The following is a 16,539-nucleotide window of genomic DNA, read 5'->3' as shown; positions in this document are numbered from 1 at the left end:
AATGTTTCTATTAAGCTTTGCAGATGTGCTGCACTCTAAATTCTCTCACACACAAGTTGGCCTCTGAGTAACTGCACATGCACAACTGAGAGAACAACTTAAGGGGTCTTGTGCACTTAAGTAAATCACTTAGCACTCTCCAAAAGGAATTGATGTTGTGTGAATGACTTTGTACTGTAAATGTATTTGGTTTTATAAAATGAGAAATGTGTTATGTCTATAATATTAACATTTCAAAGCTAGTCTGGACATGTTCGCATATCTATGTACATTGCACTGTGCACGTTGAATTTGGCAGCATATGCTAATGATGTTCACAATGTGGCAGCTGTTGCTGGAAATGTCAAAAGCAATTCACATAAGGAGAAGGGAATAGATGCCTGTTACTGAAGTCTGTGATCATCATGACGATGGATGACAGAACTGCGAAGCTTATTATTTTTCCAGGGCACCAACATAGCCAGCCTCTTATTACTTAACAAGAAGAGCATTCATCAGTGGGGCTTCAAAATCACTGTTGGCAAGCTGCTCACTACATAACACCACAGTCAGAGAATGAGTGGGTGGAGTGCAGAGGAAAAACAAAAGCTAAATTTAGAGAATCTTGATAAAATTATTCCCTGCATTTCATATCTGCCTAGGAGCACATACTGCCCAGATTTTTGCGAGGGGTGAGGGGTGAAGAGGAGAAGAAAAGAAAGGTAGTGTGGTGATAACATGGTGCTAACGACACTAGGACTAAAGCCCCAGGACACATGAGTGGGTGACAGAGAGAGAGAGAGAGAGAGAGAGACAGACAGACAGAGAGAGATTGCGAGGGAAAGAGAGAAGCTGATAATGAAGTCCATGAGTAGGTGAAAATGGGTTGGCTGTGCTGAAAGCAGCCCCTGTCATGACAGGGCCTAAGGCGGGTAAATGTCATGGAAAGAGGTGTTCAAGTCCTAAAATTATCACTGCTGAGTCTGGAAGGCTGGAGGTCCTCAAGCAGAAGATGTGATGTTGTTCTTTTGGCTAGCATTGAGCTTCACTGGAGTACTGTAGCAAGCTTGAGACAGAGATGTTGGCCAAGGAACATGGGTTGAAGTGGCAGACAAGTGGAAACCCTGGGTTATTTATCCCGGATAATCATAGGTGTTCTGCAATGCAGTCACAGTCTCTGTTTTGTCTCTCCAGTGTAGAGAGGACCACTGTGAGCAGCAAATACAATATAGACAAATCGCTGCTTTAGATGGAAGATGTATCACAGTTTGGACATGAGGTGAATTGGGATGTTGGTCGGGTTCCGTCATCAGCAAAAATGCCACCTTTTACCAGCCACTGTTAGTTCTCAAGAAAATATTAACACTGTTTTCTCTCCATAGATGCTGCCAGACGTGCTGAGCTTCTCCAACAATTTCTTTTTTTTGTTACAGTTTTATGAAGCAATGCTAAATCTCTTTTTACCTCATTCTATTCCAATGGAATTAATCTCAATATCACAAACCTCTCCTAATAAATTTCCATCCCTTGTATTGTACTGGTTCTAGTATTATAATGTGGTGACATTATTATCGCACAAGCAGAACTCTTATATTTTCCCTTTGTGAATGTAATGATATAGTATTAGTTGACCAATGATTTATACACCAAATCCTCGTTAATTGCAGGGGTTGGGACACGGATTTCCCACAGGTAACAGGAATACAGATACTGCAGCATGTAATTTGCCTATCTACCAGGAAGGACCACACAATCAGACCAGGCAAAAGATGGGATCGGGGCTGACACTGTAAGTGTGCAGATCTGCAGATGGTGAACCTGCAGAAAACGAGGACTGAGTGTACTGGAAATGTAACCAAATTGGCGACCCTGTCTATGGAACTTTATTGTAGCTGGGTTAAAATTGCAGAATTGCAACAATCTGCCTTGCAATATCACAGTGAAAAGCACTCACCTGCAGGTTTGCATGAGAGCTTGCACGCTTTGGAAGAAACCAATATCCTTTTTCTCTTTCAGGTAGTCTAGCATTTTCTAAACAAAGAATATAATACTTCAACATTTTTACCCTGATTACTTAGCCTTTATATAAAACTTCTGATGCAAATCACACTGAATTTCAGCCTTTGGACAGTGATGCATTTCTTGAACAAAATGTCATTATTAACAATTCAGTGCACAATCATATATGGTTATGCTATGATTAACTTTTGTATTGTATCAACTCTACCAGGTGTACAACAGCAATTAATAAATTTTTCTTGAATCAATCACTGTTGTGCATATTCTATTTCTCTCATAACTGTAAAAATATAATGCATTATGAAAATGTTGACATGATACTCAGTATAAAAAACGTGTGAAATGTAGGGTTACACAGATAAGGTAGAGTTTGGGGTGGGATGCTCTTCAGAGGGTTGGTGTGGACTCTGTGAGCCAAATGGCCTGCTTCCATGTTGTAGGGATTCTGTGAACACTTCACAAAGTGCAACTCAATAACGTGCAACATCCCAGGCAGTCTTCGACCAATTCACCTCCCCTTGCTCCTAGTCCTGAGCAATACTACCCACACTCCTGCATTAGGAAGATGAACAATATTCTAGCTTCCAGAAAAGATCTACTCCAACCCAAGCCTGCCTTATATAATGACCTCTTCAATTCACCAGCAAGGCATGTTTCCTCACTCCAACTCACACAACTAAACCCCATAACACCGAGGAGTAACAGCTGAGGACCAATGGCAGGAAGACTGGAAGGAGAAAGCGCCCCCTCACTGCAGATAGTAACGTTCATTCACCTGGCTTTAATCGCCCATGGTGAATGTTTTAACCTGTGTCTGAACTTGCTATGGCCTATGTGCAGCCACCTAACATCAGTGGGATTAGCAAGATCATTCAGACTGCAGCCATGGAACAGTCCTAACAATAACTCACACTGTCACACATAGTCTGCTGACTAAACTGAAGGTGGGCTGAAAGGTTCCACCCAACACAGACACTCTACATTGTATGACAATGCTGACATTGAGTAAATAAAATTAAATTAGTGTTTAGTATTTCTTTACCTGTTGAACCTCACAATTACCACCATTCAGAATGGAAATACCAAGTTTCAGGGTTGAGGAAACCATTGCACCCGGCTCACCTGAAAAATATTTGCAAAACAGGCATCTGCTGAATGTTCAAGAACATCTTTTAGCTGAAGCTAACAAGATTACTGTCTTGTTTGTATTTTTACTTAACATTCTATTTGTCTTTTTGGTAAAATTACTACTGAGTTAAATAATCAGTCAGAAGTTACAGGACACCAGGTTACAGTCCAACAGGTTTATTTGAAATCACAAGCTGTCGGAGATGAAGTAAAGGGAGGCATACAAGCACAGAATAGATCAAAAATTACTTTGCCATTATCTCTCCACCTATATATTCTGTGCCTGTGTGCTTCTCTCCACTTCACCTGACGAAGAAGCACCATTCCAGAAACTTGTGATTTCAAATAAACCTGTTGGACTATAACCTGGCGTCGCGTGACTTCTGACTTTATCCACCGCAGTCCAACCGGCACTTTCACATCTTATATAATCAGAGCAGTGCTTGCATTATCATACTACTTCATTACGTGGATTTGCATGGAGTGAAACAGAAACAACTTAACAGGCACTGCCTTAGAAATTGTGCTGTGCAGTCCCCTCCTAGTTTCTCAAAATGACAGCAGTGAAGTGCATGCCTACTGACGGTAAACATCTCACCTTCCATATTTGACAAAGGAAAATGGGGGGGAACGGGACATCTGCACTCGGAAACAGATTAGATACTTGGATGGGCCCTCACAGAAAGATTAATCTTTTCTGAGGCAGTTACCGTTATTCCAAGAAACTAACACAAGTACATTTCTGGAACAACAAAAATAGCTCAAGTGAGAGTACCTCTGGCTGTGAAATCAGGAGGAGAAGGAGAGCTTCTCTTGGCCCCACCTTAAAGCAGCTACTCAATCACTGCAACTCCAAGCTGGCTGGGTCTGACTTCCTTCTACCTCTCCTCAAATACCAAGACAGGATGAATAAAACGTAGTTTAAAGTTTGTACAGCATGTACTTCATGCTACAAAAAAGGCTCAGAGCTAGGCAGGTGATATGCAAATACAAAGGAGATTCCCTCCCGCATGTTGACACCTTATTCTGGGTCTTCGGCCACTACTGTGGGTTAGATTAAACAAAATCCAAAGAACTGTGGATGCTGGAAATCAGAAACAAAAACAAAGACTGAAACTGCTGGAAAACCCAGCTTCTGTGGAGAGAAAGCAGAGTTAATACTTTAGGTCCAGTGACCTTTCCTCAGAACAGATTGTAGCTAGGAAAAGGTTGGTATATATGCTTAAGATAGGGTGGGTGGGTGCTAGGAGAAAACAATAGGTGGAGATGGTGTCCAGAGAAAGTAAGAGAGACAGAGAGAGAGAGAGAGAGAGCAAGAGAGAGAGAGAGAGAGAGAGCAAGAGAGGGCGAGCGAGAGAGAAAAATGGATTATAGGTCAGCCTAAGGGAATCAGACCATTAGCAGCTGACAATGCATAGGCTGTGGTAGCAGCTCATTGATGTCAAGGTCTGGGTGTTGAGGGAAGGACATGGGAGAAGGTGCTTAAGTTCTAAAATTGTTGCACTTGATATGGAGTCCTGAAGGTTGCAGAATCCTCAAGCAGAAAATCAGATGCTGTTCTCTCAGCTTGCGCAATGTGTCTCTGGAGCACTGCAGCAAGCTTGAGGTAGAGATGTTGGCAAGGGAACACAGTGGTGGGTGTTGAAGTAGCAGGCAACAGGGAGTTCAAGTCATTTTTGTGGACAGAACATCAGTGCTCTGCAAAGCGGTCGTCCATTGCATGTTTCCTGTCCCTAACATAGAGGTGATCACTTTGTGAGCAGTGAATACAGTAGACTAGATTGAGTGAAGCGATGCGGATTAAACGTTACATTAGTGAAGCTGAAAAATTCATGTTTGTAAACTTCACATATTTTAAAATCTGTACCTTTGCATGCGCTGATCATTTGTAGAACCATCTCAGCAGCTCCCCGGCTGTGCAATCTGGATTGCTGGTAGAGGAGTCTTTGTTTCTCCATCTCTTTTTCCTAAGAGGATTGTACAATAGCATGAGTTTTCGCAGCTTAATAATTGGTTCATCTGCTTGATTGACAAAACGAGTCAATGATAGAACTCTATTACCCACTGCAAGCATGATTTAAAGTTTGTTACATTATCTTGGAGCTTCTCAGCAGAATTCTGTCAAAAGCCCTAATCCTTACATGACATTTGCTTTGATTTATTGAAATTACAAGAGAAGGTAGTGAGAAATACTGGGGAAATTTCTGAACTCTATCACTTGTGTGCTTTGCTTTATATACAAACCCAGGACAGACAAAATACAAGAGGCAGGCCCCTGTTGTACAATGACAGCTTGTACACACAGCGTAACTTGTACATGGTAAAATGCCCCAACAAGCTTCACAGGAAAATCAAATAAACAAACTATGACATCAAGCCACGTCAGGTGGTGTTAGGGCAGGTGACCAAAAGTTTGGCAAGAGATAAGTTTTAAAGATTCTGTGTTAACAGATGATAGAGAGTGGCAGAAAGACAGAGAAATTTAGGGAGGGAACCCCAGCAGCAGGTAAGGCCAGCAAGATCAGAGATACACAAGAGGACAGGATTTGAGGAGAACAGAGATCTTAGTAGGTTATAAGACTGCAGTAGGATTCAGAGATGAAGAGGGGTACGAAAACAAGAATCAGAATTTTAAAATCAAAGCATTGCCAGACTGGAGCCAATCTAGGGTAACTAACATAGGAATGATGAATGAGTGAGACTTACCATATTCAGAAATAAGATGAGAGAGAGAGATGCTTACTAAGCATTCTGCTGTGGTTTTTAGGGAACAAAGTGAGAATACTGGAGGACTGCAGAATTTGGAAGAGCTACTATTGGAGATGAATATTCAAATGAAGACTTTATAAAAGAAGTTAATGGGATTAGAAATAGAAAAATCATCAGTTGATGATGTGTCATAAATAAAAAGGTGAGCAGTATTATGTGTACTAGTGATGCATGACATTTTACTGTGGAACTGCACTTACATAGCAGCCGCCTGGTAGGTACAATTTGAGGAGAAAGTGAGGTCTGCAGATGCTGGAGATCAAAGTTGAAACTTTATTGCTGGAACAGCACAGCAGGTCAGGCAGCATCCAGGGAACAGGAGATTCGACGTTTCGGGCACAGGCCCTTCTTCAGGAAGAAGGGCCTGTGCCCGAAACGTGGAATCTCCTGTTCCCTGGATGCTGCCTGACCTGCTGTGCTGTTCCAGCAATAAAGTTTCAACAAGGTACAATTTTCAGTCAGAGTAAAAACCCCAGAATTTATTCAATTGTCTGGTTGCTTTATTTGATGGACAGGGACTGGATTTTAGAACTTAAACTGTCTTAAAATTTGGTAGCTCATTACTGACTTACTTCAAAGGTTAGCTCTACAGCTTCCTCATCTTCTTCCTCAGCACCTTCCTCTTTAATATGACAACTCTGAAATAAAAAAAAACAGGACTAGTAGTGAGTAACTTCTTAATTTTATAAGAAAAACCACAATACGAATTAGGCTACAAAACTAACACAAAATATACACGTTTGCTATAGTTCCATGTATCACTTATACTAATTCATAAAGGTTCAAATCTTACAATCTGTTGTTAGGGTGAGAATTCCTATTTCCAACACAGGGCATACTAAAAGATGCCCACTTACCTGTGAGGGAGATTTCTGGTTGAACTTTGGAGTCAGAGCAGCTCAGTCCAGGAATCCATGCAGACAGCAATGAGATGGATTAGTACTGAAACCTTTGGCAGCAGTAACTGCTGTGTTACACAGTTTCAAGATTCTAAAGACACTGACAGCTATTTACAGAAAGGTAAGTTGGAAGGTATGTAGGATGCCAGGTGGCTGAGGGATTTGTTTGGCTGTTGGGTAGGGGGGGTAGGGTGCCTGATGGTGAAGTAGCAGCAGCATGGCTGGTGATTGGAAGATTAAGTTGGCAAGTGTGTGGTGGTCATAGTAACTGGTGTGTGGGTAGCATACCTGCTGAGTGAGGGGACAGGGTGCCAGGTGAGCAGGCATAGGGTAGCAGGTGAGTCCAGACTTCGCAGAAGTTGTGTGGAGCAGGGATAAGGGAGAATTGAAGGCTGTTGGGGGTGGGTCCAGTCAGGATGAAGGGAGGGCTGTTGTCGAGACTGGAGGAGGGGTGGGAGAGTTGGGTCAAAAGAGGGGGGAAATCAATTTGCAGGGGCATGGAGTTACATGTTGAGAGTATTTGTGTCAGATTAGAGGAAAGGGGGCTTATTTTGTGTTTTAGTGATGAATTGGATCGGTCAGTCTTATAATTATCCAGGAGTTTGAGCAGGTTTTCATTCCTCTAACTTTTCAAAAGTTGGGGATAGTTTCAGAGTTTTCCACATGCTAGATAATTATTCAGCTAAAGTTTCAATTTCTGGGGCAAGTTCCATAGAGTCAACCACATTGGGACGTCCGCATGATCCTGACACACATCTCCTGTCTACATTTCTGGATAACTATCTTCCCATTCGATGACCTGGACCATGATTTCATATCTGTTGTATGGAAGCATTTCGTTTCTTTTTGGAAGTTGCTACAGGAACTCAGCATTCTTATATGAATATGGTGAATGATAAAATTACAAGTGAGGATGCTTGCATTAGCTTAAATACTTTTCTTTTTACACCCACTCTTTAATTGTGGCCTATGATTGTGTAGAAACATCCTTGTGGCCAGCACTTGTGTCGGAGGCTTGATGGTGCAAAAGCCATGCTAAAGCAGCCGAGGTCTCTGCTATCTTCAGTTAACACCCACATGTATGGATTTCCAACAAAGAAACTGGATAGTGATCCGAAGAGGCGACTGATCAATTTTTCTCATGATTATGTAGGTTAACGATAGTAACTCGATCAGTATCCTGGTTGAGATTCCCCAACATTGCAGATTTGGAATCAGAGTTAAAACCTCTGGCTTTCTGTGCTTCAGTGTGAGCTGTAAGTCCACTACTTTTCTTTAAAATAGCATCACAGGATCTTTATCACCTAAGTAAGCATGTGTGGGCTTGCTTTAATAAAGAATGGCACCTTGGACACTGCAACACTCCCTCAGTACTGTATTAGATCAATCTTGATCCAAGCTATTTGGTGATACGGAAAACAAAGACAACTCCTTTGTGGATAGAGTTTACTGATTACTCAGTCCCTTTCGCTCAGTGTTACAGATTTTACTTCTTTGCAGGGCATGGTCCAAACTCCCAAGGCCTTCTGGGTCAGAGGTAGAGACACTGCCACTGCACGATGTGAGCCCCTTTCCTGTTTTATAATTTCTCTTTTTATATCCAGAAGTGCCCTTACGCATAACTGAACAAACCGTTAGAGATGTTCACAATTAATGACAATTGATTATTACCATCTATTTCTTAACTTTACATAAATACGGGAATAACTTAATGTGATTAACCAAAAATCAAAACACATAAATGCCAGAGTAAATTTGTTTAAATCTTTTTGGAGGAGGTGGTGGGGGCAGCAATGGCTAGATCTTCTGCACTTGTATAGGAGGCACTACAGGAGAAGTTCACACTTAAAGGAGAGCTATCTTGAGTTTCTCCAACATCTTGGACCTAGCCAAGTAATCAGTGTTAGATGCAATTGATTATTTCACTGTAACAAAGCTATTGTTGCCACTGGAGCTGAATATCCCTGGCACCCATAACTTACTTGCATTGGAAAAATGTCTCCAGATTCCCACTATGCACTGGCTACATGTTGTGTTGGAGGATTGGGATGGACGCGACTGGTATGCATTTACAGGCATGAATAAATCTTCACAAACATACTACTGACCTCGAACTTCAAAATTTCGGATGGAGTGAGTGGTTAGAGGTGGCTTAGGACACGGACTATAACTTTATTGAATGCAGAGCAGAGACCATGGGATTTCAGTCTGACTGAATAATCAGGGAGTCACCAGCTTGAAATTTTAACTTCTGGATTCCCCAGGGATTTTTGTTTGGAGAAAAAGTAGCACGATAGGCAGCAACCGATTCAAAATATTGGCTACCTTTCGATTTTCAAATGTGAAAAATAAATTTTGTTGAAATGTATACAACACAGCAGTTTCACAAGTGTATTTCATGTTTAAAAATAAAATCACTTCATGCTATTGTTTAGTCTCTGTTGAAAGGCCTCTAAATATCTATTAGAATAAATGACTGTGTACTAACCTTTGCCATGATATCGGCATATGACATGTAGAGATGGTCCATTTCTAGTTTGCTGTGTAATTCAAAAAACAATGTTTTTTAACATACTGAAATCTGAATGAAAATGCAATTGAAACCTTCCATTTTAAAAGGCATCATTTTATAAATTAGCTCGCACAAATCGTCATAAATCTAAGTATGCATCAAAGGCATATTTTTGTTACTTTTGAAACAGCACAAAATATATACTCCACCTTAACAATGCTATTACTCCATCAAAATAATGTTTGATGTTTGAATATACAGTTTTATTTCAGAATACAGCAAACCATACCAAATCACATTTAATTTTTCATGTACTTTCGATTTTTTTTCATAATCTCTTGCTGCACTGGAGTTCCATTTTTGCAATATTGAGCGATTTAAAAAGAATATGCTTCTTTCTCGGACAACAGAAAATTTAGGTTAAGGAAACCAACCAATGACTGGATTTTTCACAGAGTTGCATGGACTTCAGAGCTTTTAGAAACAGGAGATGGAACCTGGGAGATCTGACCCAATTTCCAGATGATCCCATTTTTACCAGAAGAGGTGATGGGGATCCTGTGAAAAACATAGGCATGAACAGGAAATGGCTGGGCCTGTGCACAGGCAAGAAACCTGATTTGCATTTCAGAAAGATCTCAACTTACCACGTATGTACCATGGCATAAATGCCCATGAAGGGTGGGGCAGTGTACATAGGACTGTCGAACTGTACAATTATTTAAACCCCCCCCCGCCACCGCCCTTTCCTTTAACAAAAACTTGTCTCAGTAAGGATAAAAATCTGCTCTGCAAATGTCAGCTGATTTTTGCTGACATAGTCTAAACACGGAGAATCGACGTTTCAGGCATAAGCCCTTCTTCAGGAAATGGCTGGGCCACTTTAACTTAGTGCACAGGCAAGAAATCTGATTTGCCCGAAATGTCGATTCTTCTGCTCCTCAGATGCTGCCTGGCCTGCTGTGTTTTTCCAGCACCACATTTTTCAACTCTGGTACACCAGCATCTGCAGTTCTCACTTTCTCATAATCTAAACACTATCATTGTCACGTTATTTCTACTTGACCTCTTCCTCATTATTGGTGGGGTTGCGCAAGTCACAGTTTAATTGATAGTTCCAAGACATTATTAAAAAATTAGCTATTTTCAATATGGGATTATTAATGCAACTGTTTGTTTCTACAAGACACATAAATGTTATGTGGATTTCTACATCTACCACCCTTACAAGCAGTGAGTTCCAGATTCCCACCATCCTCTGGTGATCATTCTTTTCCTCACATCTCCTCTAAACATCCTGCTCCTTACCTTAAATCTCTATAACCCACCCTGAATCATTGATGCCTACCACAAAGAGAAGTTCCTTCCAGTCTACTATACATATGTGCTCCTCATAACTTTATGTATCCCAATCATGTCTTCCTTCAGTCTACTCTGCTCCAAGGAAAACAAACCCACTATAACTGAAATTCTCCAGCCCAGGAAACATCCTGGTAAATCTCCTTTGCAATCTATTGATCATATCCCTCCTATAATGTGGATCCCAGAACTGCAAACAATATGCTAGCTGCGGTCTATCCAATTTTTTATCCAGTTCTAGCATTACATCCCTGCTCTTAAACTACATTGCTCAGCTAATAAAGGCAAGTGTCCGTTATTTATCAAGATTAAGTTCCATTTGCAACTTCAGCCCAGCTGACCAGTCCATCTATATCCTGTTGCAATCTAAGGCTATCCTCCTCACTATTTACTACCTCACTAATTTTCATTTCATCCATAAATTTATTGATTGACCTTCATACATTCAAGCCTAAAACATTTACATATATCATAAAGAGCAAGGCTCTACCACTGATCCCTGGAAACCCATTGGATACAGGCTTCAAGTCAAAAACACCCCTTGACCATCACACTCGGCTTCCTGCCACTCAGCCAGTTCTGGATTCAAGTAGTCAAACTTGATCCCCTGGGCTTTTACCTTTGCTATCCGTTTCCAATGTGGAATGTTATCAAAAGCTTTGCAGAGGTCCAAGTAGACTACATAGAAAGCATTGTGCTCTTGCACACATCTGGTCATCTCTAAAAAAGTTCAATCGAGTTGGTCAGACATGACCTCCCCTTAACGAAACCATGTTGACCAATCAAGATTAATTCCTGCCTCTCAAATGCAGATTAGTCCTGTCCCTCAGAATTGCTTCCAATAGTTTTCCCATTAGCGAGGTTAGACTGACTGGCCTATAGTCTCCTGGTTTATATTTTCCATCCTACTTGAATAATGGTACCACATTGGCTGTCATCCAGTCTTCTGTCACTTCTCCTGTGGCCACAGAGGAATTGAAAATTATTGTCAATACTCCTGCTTTATTTGGACTGGTTGAAAATATTGGGTTCCAAGAAATAAAATGACATGTAATAGTAACCATTTTCTGTTGCTAAATTATGGGAACATTTGAACATCACTATCAATTAACTGAGTTTTCACACACCTGAGGATGTGAGCACTTTGATACGGTAAGAATTAAGGATCCTGAATAAGTAGATTTTTTTCAGTACAGTACAGAACTCTAATGAATTAATTGGCTCAACATTATAGTTTTTGCTCTCTAGATCCCATTCTTTGGGCAAGCTCAAATAATTCTGAGTCGTCGGAGACTAAAACAAGGTAAGAATTAAAAGTCACAACAATTCATTACAACGATTACAAGCTGCTGTGATCATCATGACTCAGTGCCAACCTTCCATTCATTCTCTGGTATCAATGAACTGTTCTCAACTGCTATCACAGATTGATACTTTTCCCAGTCTATGTGCCAATGCATTAAATCTGAACTGAGGCTTGTTAACAAAATGTAATAACATTACTTCTGAATAGTTGACTGCCAGTGTTCATTATTTGTGGCGCCTGAACCCAAAATCTCTCAATACTATCAAGAAAGGTACTTGTTTTTAAATCAGAAAGGATTGATCAGATTATTTTTTTCTTCCTTTTAGAGACTAGGACTTCTTATTTTTTGTGCTTTTCAATGATATGGACTAAAAAGAAGAATGATTTTAAACCCAGGGATTTACAAGGATGGTTGCCATGTTTTGAATCCAAGGAAGGTAAAGAATTTGACACCTGTTATGAACCTTTTGGGTCACTGTGGATTCTAGAAATGAAGGTGAACTGGAGCCATACGATCGTTTACAAGTGAAACTGATTGATAATTGGTTCCTAGTTCACAATTCATGACAATGGCCTTCTGCCTGCCAACAAGGTGACTGTTTGTCAGGCAGCTAAATAGCTTGGGCTATGAACAAGATAGAGAGAAGCCAGTCAGGCCTGAAGAGAAACCAGGTCTATAGTAAGCCACTTACAATCAGAGAAAACTCAGCTTATTTTTCCAGCAGATGCTGAAAGTTATGATTTTGAATTGGATAGGTCAGAGACCAACCTAATAGATCTTATGAACAAAGACTATGAAACTGTTTTGCCAGTTTTCCCTCTGGCCATGTGCTTTTTTCCCATGCTGATCTGAATTATAAAGGGGAGTTTATAGGGGTTTAGAATTTTACTTTCTACAGTTCATCTAATTTAATTTGTTTACCTGTGGCTAGAATCTAATGGCCCATAATAAGGAGCGATTCTTAAGTACAGGAATTTGGCTTTATGTCAACCTGGGCCAGGAATTAAGGGCATTTTGAACAGTCCTTGTAACTTTTGTTACAACTCTAGGTATAGTGAGGATTGATTTCCAGTGCACTACACCAATGACTTGTGTCAATCTGATAGGAATCTTTAAATTTAGCAATGGATTGGATGAGATAGATGCGGAGGGATTGTTTCCACCTGAAAAAGAACCCAAAGCTATGACCAGAAATACATGCTGCAGAACAGTAACATGTTCAGAAAGAAATATAGAGAAACTCCTTTACTCAAGATGTGGTTCAGACAAATAGATGAGTTCAGAAGTAGACTAGTACATGAGAGCAAAGGAAATAGAAAGGCATTCTGAAAGGCAGATATTCAGTAGATGGAACAAGCAGAAACTTATGTGGAGTATCCTCAGTATGGATTATTTGACTTGAACGATCTGTTTCTATGCTGCATATTTATATAATTAGATATTGATAAAGTATATTTCTCACACATTGAAAAAATCTGAGAATCTTTTGTACACCACCAACCTGCAATTCTAATTTTTGCATTGAAGCTATTTTATTGACCTACTCAGAGATTTTATTATACATCTCTGAAGCAGATGAGACTTGAACCCGGGTCTCCTAAGTAGGAAACTACAATGGTGTCACAACAGCCCCTAAATTTAAAACAATGCCAATTATTTCTGTGTTGACTACATTATCACAATGGTGATGGTGGCATTTAAAAATAGATTTTATTCTCATTTCAAACACACTGCAAAAGCAATCCCAGATGATTCAGAAGCCAAATAAATGTCCTGAAATACTGGCCCAACATTATGTCTTAACACAAATTCTGAATGCATCATGATGAGGTTATGATATCCCTCCCTAAAAGTTCTCCTGTTTGTTTTGAACAAGGCTGCAATTTTTAAGGCATGGTTTTGTTGTAGACTCACCTCCTAGAATGCAGTAGTGATTAGATGTTTACCCATATAGGACCCTTAAATAAGAGTGTTTCCCTCCTTTTAATCTTTCAACACTAATGGTTTCTGCCCCTTTTTGTCTTTCAACTTTGAAGTGAGAAGGCAAAGTATTAATTCACCCTCATTCACAAACATCCTCAATGCAACATTTTAATAAAAGCTGCAAATAACTTTTAATGCTAAACTGCACACAGTATTATGTAAATCCCTACCTTTTCTCAGTCAGAGCAGTACGGCTAAAGTGTAGAATCAACTGATGGAGTGGATCAGGTTTTGTCTCCTCTGTTTCTTCCTCCTCCTCTTCCTCTTCACCTGATTTCTATTCGTGCATCAACCACAATGAACAGTGTAACTTTAATAAAGACCTGAACAAACTTTACTGGGTTCCAATGTGTTGCTACATACACATTTATATATGCAACATTGTGCAAAGCAATCTTGCATTAAAACCCAACATTTTAATAATACTTTACATCATTTGTTTCATCAGTGTTTGAAGAACTTCATTTTTTAAAATCTCTATTTACTAACATAACTTCCATGTTCAATCTCACACAAATCACAATCATTTGCACAAGGAACACACACTGATTTATTTCTGTTCAGGCCAACATATATCTTGTATTAGTGATTCTGTGCACGTGCACCATAGTTAATCCAGTATTAGTTTCATTTCATTATTAGTTTTAACAGTGAGAAACTCACATTAGAAAGCAACACCTTGCAGAAGATTTTATAAAATCATCACAAGAACTTTGATTATTTAAAAACAAAGTCCGTTTACTTTGAGCATCTTTCATGCCTCTGGTCTTCAACTCCTCTTCATTGAAGCCTCACCTGTAGTACTGCTGGATCCTTTTCTAATAGAATTGTTTCCTTAGACAATATATTAAAAGTAGGTTCACTTTTAATTATTTTAAAGATAAGATAAAACCTCCATTGATGAGCTGTCCCTGTTTCTGACCTATGTCAAATTATGAAGACAAATGGGAAAAAGCAGTATTCCTTGGTATCCTAACATATTATCTGACGATTGATAGTGTATAGGGTTGGGATTTGGTAGACCATTCTGAGTGGATTTCTGATAATCATACAGACAATGGGATAAGTTGTTACTTTCACCACCAGGATTGAAATCAGCAAATCAGATTATCCAACCGTCACAGATTCCATCCAATTCACAGTCCACTGAAATCAAAAGAATATAAATCGGGTAGAATCTTCTTTGGGTAAGTCATGCACTCATTAGGTTACCAACCATGTCGGGAAGTGGAACAATCACCTTAACCATTTTGAGGTCAGATGTGTATAAATTCAACAGGTCAAGAAAATGGTACCTCAGCTTAAAGCCTCATTCATAGAGTCATAGAGATGTACAGCATAGAAACTGAGCCTTTGGTCCAACTCAGCCATGCCGACCAGATATCCCAACCCAATCTAGTCCCACCTGCCAGCACCTGGCCCATATCCCTTCAAACCGTTCCTATTCATATACCCATCCAAATGCCTCTTAAATGTTGCAATTGTACCAGCCTCCACCACTTCCTCTGGCAGCTCATTCCATACACACACCACCCTCTGTGTGAAAAAGTTGCCCCTTAGGTCTCTTTCATATCTTTCCCCTCTCAGCCTAAACTTATGAACTCTAGTTCTGGACTCCCCCATCCCAGGGAAAAGACTTTGTCTATTTATCCTATCCATGCCCCTCATGATGATATAAACCTCTATAAGGTCACCCCTCAGCCACTGATGCTCCAGGTAAAACAGCCTCGGCCTATTTAACCTCTCCCTATAGCTCAAATCTTCCAATCCTGGCAACATCCTTGTAAATCTTTTCTGAACCCTTTCAAGATTCAATCCACATTGTCTACGTATGAGTATTTTTTCAGCTGTTGCATATTTTTTTTGTCAGGAACAGCAGCACAGGACTATTACAGGTAATAACAGGACCTATTCCTCAGTTTTCCCTAATTTAGTTTGTCTTGAAGGTTGTTAAAGACATCCCGTGATTCTTACTGATAGAGCAAGAGAGTACAAAATGAAAGAGATTATGCTAAGCCTTCATAAACTATTTGTCAGATTTAATTGGGCTTCTGTATCCCACACTTTAGGAAAATTTCAATTGCTTGGTCAGTTGCAGGACAGACTTACTGAAACAGCACCAAGTGTGGGGGACCTCTGTTAGGATAACAGACTAGAGAAATACAGATTTGTCCTCCTCAGGGCTGAGAAGTTACAAGGAGATTTGATAGAGATGATCAACTCTTGAATAGGCTTGACAGAGTCTGCAAAGAGATTTTTTGATTCTCCTAATGGTAAAAGGCTTAAAGCAGGGTGGACAGATTTAAAATAAGTTGCAAAAGAACTCGAGGTAGTGTGAGGAAACACATTATTGACCTGTTGTCATTCTCTGAAATTCTCATTTAATGTTCTGCTTTTTCATACAGAACATTCAGCTTTTTGACTTTACAATGCAAATTTTGTTGTAAAATAATTTTCATGCACAAAAATGAACTTATTACAAATATATGATCTGCATTAACACTTTTGTATATATTTTCCACAACTAGTTATATTTATATTGGCTTTTTTTTATGCCCAGCCACACTGCATATCTTAGTCTACT

The 16,539-nt window shown here is 39.8% G+C and overlaps 1 protein-coding gene across 1 annotated transcript in view; it reads right to left on the bottom strand.

The window, feature by feature from the left end:
* LOC122542710 (ryanodine receptor 1-like) overlaps window positions 1-16,539 on the bottom strand; it is a 393,921-nt gene that overhangs the window by 68,656 nt on the left and 308,726 nt on the right. The window contains exons 77-82 of the mRNA XM_043680690.1: window positions 14,126-14,232; window positions 9,283-9,334; window positions 6,468-6,533; window positions 4,994-5,093; window positions 3,041-3,120; window positions 1,934-2,010 (exon numbers count right to left, since the gene is read on the bottom strand). Coding sequence (XP_043536625.1) covers window positions 1,934-2,010; window positions 3,041-3,120; window positions 4,994-5,093; window positions 6,468-6,533; window positions 9,283-9,334; window positions 14,126-14,232 — 482 coding nt within the window. The remainder of the gene's footprint in view (window positions 1-1,933; window positions 2,011-3,040; window positions 3,121-4,993; window positions 5,094-6,467; window positions 6,534-9,282; window positions 9,335-14,125; window positions 14,233-16,539) is intronic.

The sequence above is a fragment of the Chiloscyllium plagiosum genome, chromosome 41, assembly GCF_004010195.1.
Source record: "Chiloscyllium plagiosum isolate BGI_BamShark_2017 chromosome 41, ASM401019v2, whole genome shotgun sequence".
In the NCBI taxonomy this organism is placed as follows: Eukaryota; Metazoa; Chordata; class Chondrichthyes; order Orectolobiformes; family Hemiscylliidae; genus Chiloscyllium; species Chiloscyllium plagiosum.
The sequence above is the reverse complement of the archived record's forward strand: the minus strand, read 5'-3'. Positions and strand labels throughout refer to the sequence as shown.